The sequence below is a fragment of the Aegilops tauschii genome, chromosome 6, assembly GCF_002575655.3.
Source record: "Aegilops tauschii subsp. strangulata cultivar AL8/78 chromosome 6, Aet v6.0, whole genome shotgun sequence".
In the NCBI taxonomy this organism is placed as follows: Eukaryota; Viridiplantae; Streptophyta; class Magnoliopsida; order Poales; family Poaceae; genus Aegilops; species Aegilops tauschii.
Window position 1 is genome coordinate 266,623,897 of NC_053040.3, and position 6,395 is coordinate 266,630,291.

Genomic DNA, 6,395 nt, shown 5'->3' on the forward strand with positions numbered 1-6,395 from the left:
ATCGAATGGAGTGAGAAATGGACAAGAACATCAACAACATCTACAACCAAGAACAAAAACATCTACTGCATCTAATGGAGCAAGAAATGAACAAGTCTACTGCATCTACAGATAGGGACTACATCTACTGCATCTACATGGCGGGGAGAACATCTACTCAACGGAGAGTACTAAAACTACAAATAAGAACATATGCTGATGAGTATGTACCGCATTATCGCATTTCTCTACTCCTATAAAAGACGCAGTTGGTGATGATGGTGTGTCTGCCATCCGTCATTTCTGACTATTAGATCTACATCTAATGGCTGCGAGGTAAGTTATGGCGTTTTTGCAACAATAGCCCACTTCTCTACTCCAATTTGAAGAAAACCCTTTATTATCTTGAAAGCAACCACATCCCTCCCTTGCCTCATCAAAACAACCTGAGAAATATATTTTGAGTGAAACGTAATATATTTTTAGTGGTATATATGTATATCAAAACAAGAGTGTTTTCTTTCAAGTTTGTGAACAAGTACTATTCTACTTTGGATCCGTTGCAACGCACGGGCACATTGCTAGTTATCCAAGAAAGAGAGAGAGGACGCACGGTGGGGAAGGTGTACGAGTCGCAGGTCTTGCCGACGGCTCCGTGTTGACTCGCTGCCGCCGGCACCAGATCTAGCACCGCCGCACGCAGATCCAACGTGGTAGCCACGAGGTCCGACGATTCCTTGCCGCTTCGAACAAAAAGGATGTTTTTTTTTTTTTTGCTTTAGGTGATGCCAGAGGACGGTAGAGTCAGGGAACGATGGAGTCGAGGAATGTTGGGGACGATGGAGCCAAAAGCCAAGGAGACGGTGGAGCCGGGGACGCCAGGGGATGGTGGAGAATCGCCGGAGCATGAAGAAATTCACTCGAGCGGAATGAAGGAGAAAATGGAAGGGAGTGGGTGTCGATGTCGAGGAGAATGGAGGTTAGTGTCGATGTCAATGCCGAGGAATGAAGTTTTGTTTTCTTTTTTTTTTGCAAAACGGTGGTCGCCTCAATTAAATGGGATTGGAGGGAGTAGTAGTATTAATTTTCTTGGCTTTCTCTCTTTTTTTTCGGCCGCAAAATCCTCGGAGATGGCAAACACGAGAGTTTCTCGCTTCTACTCGTTGACGTTAGGTGTTTGTCAAAAAGAAAAAAACTCGTCACGTCAGGAATAGAAGGGAGGTGGGCAGAAAAACCGGCGAAAGGCGAAATTTCTCGAATCGGACGTGAGATCCGGATTTCGACCCAGTCCCTTGGCCTGGTTCCGTCACGGGCTAGGGTTTCGCCGTCTCTCCAGCGTTGCGGGCCGGGGCGGCGAAGATGGCAGGCAAGGGCGCCAAGGCGACGGCCGCAAAGGCGGCGGAGAAGGAAAAGGGGAAGAAGGCCCCCGGCTCCCGCTCCTCCCGTGCCTGTTCCCAGGTCTGTTCCTTGCATCGTACATTTAGTTAAGATGCTGTTCTGATGTGCACTTTTTTGTGTTTTGAGGGGCACCTTAGATTCATTCTGTAATGTTGGTTGGAATGCTCGGCGTGGTCTAACGAAATAATTGTAAGAAGGGTATAAGGGCGTCCTCTTACAAATTGGACAGCTTTGGGCGTTCTCACAGAATTTTATAGTAGATCCGGCGAAGTGCTCGGTCTGTCTAGTTGCTTCCGTGGATGCACTGGTGGCTAAAAGATTTCTATTCGTCTTTCACAAATTGGGATTTGGGGGGGGACTTTGTTGTGCCGTGCCCTTGAAGTACCGTGTTCCAGCTGCTAGGGTGTGTTCACTCTTGTAGCCTCCACTTCACTTCTTCACTTCGGTGTGTGATATATTCTACCTATGGACCTCCGCATGAGTGGATCCTCACAGAGGATACCTCGTTTGTTTGCCATTATTTGCTTACACCTGATTACCTGAGAGCAGACAGGATACTTTTTGGATCACCTAGATTTGATACTATGGTCATCCATATTATTTTGTATCAGACTGCAAGATTTTTGACACATTTTAGACATGTTCTTCCCTAATGGTTAATAGTGATAAAATAACATTTTGCTGTATAGGAGGAGCCAGTTCCAAAGAAAGATGTGTATCAATTGTTTGCTGAGAAGGTTCGGGATAACAAGCAGCTGGAATCGAGATGGGCTGTCATGCAAGAAACTCGCGTTGAGTATTTTCGTGGAAAAGATTTTACTACCTTCATCAAGAATCATCCAGAAGTTGGGGAAATTTTAGGGCCGGATAAAGATATGGAAGCTGAAGATATTGTCAACACTTTGCTTACCAAGAACCTCGTAATAAGGTGTGACCGAGTTTGGAAAACTGTGAGACCAGGAAAGAAAAAGTTATCATCCTGGCCTGCTCATTTGGAGATACATCAGGTAACTTTATGTGCTGCTTAGGAAGAATGCTTCATCATATGACATCTACTTGTTCTTATTAGTGGTTACTACTGTCTCCTGTATAATGTAGCCTATAGAGTTAATGTTCCCAGTGTGTGGTTGTTCCTAAAGTTGTTTTTAGTGTTATTAAAGAAAGCAATCGTTTATATGCCATTCATATTCTTATCATCATTTTTCTGGTATCAAGTGAGTTTATTTGTATGATTTAGAGGACCATTACCTTGTCCTTTCCAATTGATGCATGTGTTCATGTGAGGTAACGATTGTGTCAGCCTATGAAAGGTGAAACCGAAGCACTGATATGGCCAAGTCTGCCGTGTCTGCGTATAAAACGCCGGCGATACGTGGATAAGCTAATCCCCCAAGTATCCCACCTTCTCTGATTAAAAGAGAAGAGAATATTCCGGACACGCCTCCGGTACGCCGCTGATACGTCGTGAGCAAGGGTGCAGCCATAAACAGGGGCACTTGGGGAGGATAAACGGGGCAGCTTCAGTGCGACCTCCGGCTCCTGATCTGTGAGTTATCGAGAGAGAGAGAGAGAGGGAGGGAGGGAGGGAGAGGGAGAGAGAGAGAGAGAGAGGGAGGGAGGTAGGGAGAGAGGGCTCCGGTACGCCGCTGATACGTCAGTGCCACCTCTGGCGAGGGAGGGGGGGGGGGGGGGGGAGGGAGATGGCCTTCCCCTCCAGCTTAAGTGCCACCTCTGCCTCCTGAACTGTGAGTTTTCGTCCAGCTTCAGTGCAGCTATGTGTTCTGTTTCTCCGTTCCGCTCCTCTGTTCTGAACTTCTGATGTATGTGTTCACCTGTGGCTGTTATATGCGCTGCATCCTTTGATCCTTGTGCTAGTGGCCTCACCATATGTCATGGTATTTTGATCTCTTCTCCGTATCTCACATCTTCAAACTATTATATTGTCTTCATCACATAGCATTATTTTATTATTTATGTACGTACTCTCCATATTGCATTGTAGCTGTTTCTATAAATTGCTATATCCTGTGTCCCCGTATGGCTGTATCGCCGTGTGAACCTATGTTTTTTTGCACCTTACTTTTTAACAATTTGTGTGTAGCAAATGCATTTCACTTTTTTGTTGATGTCAAGCGATTTTTTTGTATGAGTAGGAGGTTCATTACCTTGTCTGTTCCAGATGCACGTAGCAAGTAAGATAATGACACTATCAGCCTATGAAGTGAAACAATACAAGTCTGAACCAGCAGATTTCCTACATTGTCTGGCTTTTTATCATTTATGTGTAGCGAATGCATTTCACCTTCTTGTTGCGGTGTAATAAAGGGCTACTACAGATTGTTGCTTTCAGGTTATTATCCTTTTTGTGGGTTTGTTCCTATATTGAACTAAAGCTTCATTTGTACTTACAGGAACAAGTATTCACTGAAAATGATGGTTTTTACGCTTGGATGTTTCTCAAAAGACGGACCTTGTGGCAGACGATTCTTTCATTTATCTGGCCTGTCTTTGCGTTGGCAGTCTGCTTATTTCCAGTTTACCCATACCAATGCAAGATTGTGGTACTGTACTCTTGCGCTGGAGCTTTACTGTTCATTGTATCCCTGCTTTTATGTAAGATTCCCTTCCTGGATCTCTCTCATATTTGCCATCTTCTGGTTTTGTAGTGGCAGTTAGCCCTAGCAGTCTGAGTTGCGTGTATTGCTTGTTATGCGTTAAAAATGCACATTCTCCGTGTTGCATTCATGAATAATATGCCATTATTTAGTATTTTTGTAAAGGCAAAGTCTTGTATATCAGTTTCACAGATGCATAGTTAAGTTGCTATGGGAGTATCTAACATTTGATTTTGCATGCTGCTTGCAAAACTTTAAGTATGCCTGTTGGTGGCACCGTCCGGAGTAGAACTAAATGTCTCAGCTGGCACTGCTGCACATCTATTTGCATGATTGACATAGAGCTGCAAATTTATTCAAAATAACAGTAGGCAGGTCGCCATAACTCCAGGCACTGTTATAAAGGGCTTCTACCTAGCCTGCCCTATGGGCTGCCTAGCCTAGGTTCCATTTCTCCTTTGGATTGGGTTTCTTCTTTTGTGTTGTACATGATAAAGTTTGAACATATTTTTGTTTCTTCATGTACAATATCTTCATTTCATATATTCCTTAGTGAGAGAACATAAGAAATTCGGCACTAGGAATTGTTAAGTGACGCGGTTTCAGGCAAACATTTACCAGCCGGCTGTTACTAGTGCTGTTGGTGCATGCTTATGTTGCTTCTATTGCCATACTATTTTATGTGGTGGGATTATCCCACATACCCACTTGCATTCCTTTGTTAGATGCTCTAATTTGGGAATGATGATATTTGTTTACATGTTCGATGGAATTGCAGTAAGAGCTGCCATCTTTGGCGTACTATGGGTTCTTCTTGGAAAACGGGTGTGGTTCTTCCCCAATATAAATGCAGAGGAGACCACATTTAGAGAACTCGTTCGGTTTTGGCCTGTGAAGGATGAGGGAGAGCGACCAAAGTGGACGTCAAGACTTATCTATGCTACTGTTGCCTTATTGGTGATATTGCTGCTTAGACATCACGCTCCAGATGAAGCAGCTAGAGCGAGGTAATTTCTTTTCTATAATGCATTTTCCTATCACATGCCTTAGTGTCACCTGAGCGATGAACTCGGTCAATGAAGTGTTCTATCAAGCACGCCTCCTCTGCATTCAGCAATATATTCCAGGCACCTGCCTTCCATTTTTTGGCACATATGCAGTTAAACTTTCAAGATAGCTCCTATGCAATTGTTATTTCGACAGTCCACAGTTTGTTCCCAGAATAGAGAAATCACATGTTTGGTTTGCACCTGTATTGGGTCACTGTGTTTAACTAGAATTTATATACTAGCAAAAGTGTATATTTTCCTGTCAAAGAGAATACTATCAGTATAGATGTGGTTCTTGCCGTGAATTATAACTAGTCGTGTGTTGCCAGGGAGGCACCGGACCCTGGTAACGGAGGGCTTGAAATCTAGTTGCATAACCTTCTATTTTTCTGTCTTCAGGTACCAAAAGAAGGTTTCTAATATAATTGATGATGTCCTTGAGTGGTCTCCGAAGTTGGCTCTGTCTGGGATGATGGATAAACATACTGAGGATAATGCGACAGAAACTAGCAATTACACCAGCCATGCCACAACGAGTACTGAAGAATCTACAGATGCAGCCGAGGATGAGGATGCAGATGAAACCCAAGGTGCTGCTGATGATACGAGAACAAGATCTAGTGAAGTTTAAAACGGAAATCAAACTTCTAAATTTGATGGAAATTTCATAAGTACTCTCGTGGGTTCTAATTATACGGATATAGAAAATTCGTGGTGTTCAATCTGACCATGTTTTGTTCGTATATTGCCACCGATCAGCTATACTCGTAAAGGAAGTGTTGTCAAAACCTAAAGCATATTACCTTTTTTGCTTGCATGTGGCTCGTTTTTTAAATGCGTGTTTCACAGGATAGTAGGAGTAGATTTGTAGCGGGGGCACCTTCATGGGATTTTTATTTTGATGGCTGTCATTGTTTAGTCCTCAGTTTTGCCCATGCTTGTTTGCAGTCCTCACTTTTCCCTTCTATCGCGTGGTCCATCCTTACAAAAGCCTGAATGGGGGGTTTATCGTCTGGTCAAAGTCTTTGACTGTTACTTGGCGCACTCGTAGGTAGAGGACGCGGCGTGGACCCGTTGGCTGGGCAGCTGATGTTGTTGCCAGCCCACCCGAGTTCAAGTCTTGGTTCAGATGTGCGGTGCCGAGTTCAAGTCCTGGTTCGGGCGTGCGGTGCTCGCAGAGTTTTTTCTATAAAAAAATACCAACAAAGGTTAGTCCTTGGGTTGGTCCTTTTTTTGGTAACAAAGGTTAGTCCTTGGGTTGGTCTTTTTTTGGTGCACTCGTGGGTAGGCCCAGAGCATATAACGCGTGATAAAAAGGTGGCTTATTATTATGCTATTGAAAGAGGACTTGAAC

The 6,395-nt window shown here is 43.9% G+C and overlaps 1 protein-coding gene across 1 annotated transcript; it reads left to right on the top strand.

Annotated features, from left to right (window-relative positions):
- Positions 1–1,136: 1,136 nt before the first annotated feature.
- On the top strand, positions 1,137–5,858 carry LOC109779261 (uncharacterized). Its single transcript, XM_020337863.3, has 5 exons — positions 1,137–1,437; positions 2,067–2,384; positions 3,789–3,990; positions 4,771–4,999; positions 5,441–5,858. The coding sequence occupies exons 1-5, from the start codon at positions 1,339–1,341 to the stop codon at positions 5,670–5,672; spliced, it is 1,080 nt and encodes a 359-aa protein (XP_020193452.1). The 5' UTR covers positions 1,137–1,338; the 3' UTR covers positions 5,673–5,858.
- The last annotated feature ends 537 nt before the right edge of the window (positions 5,859–6,395 follow it).

What these genes read in the sequence shown, in the direction of transcription:
- LOC109779261 (XM_020337863.3), top strand. Translation starts at nt 1,339, where the DNA reads ATGGCAGGCAAGGGCGCCAAGGCGACGGCCGCAAAGGCGGCGGAGAAG. An exon ending in CTCATTTGGAGATACATCAG is followed by an intron (nt 2,385 to 3,788) that starts GTAACTTTATGT and finishes TTGTACTTACAG; the next exon opens with GAACAAGTATTCACTGAAAA. An exon ending in GATGAAGCAGCTAGAGCGAG is followed by an intron (nt 5,000 to 5,440) that starts GTAATTTCTTTT and finishes TTCTGTCTTCAG; the next exon opens with GTACCAAAAGAAGGTTTCTA.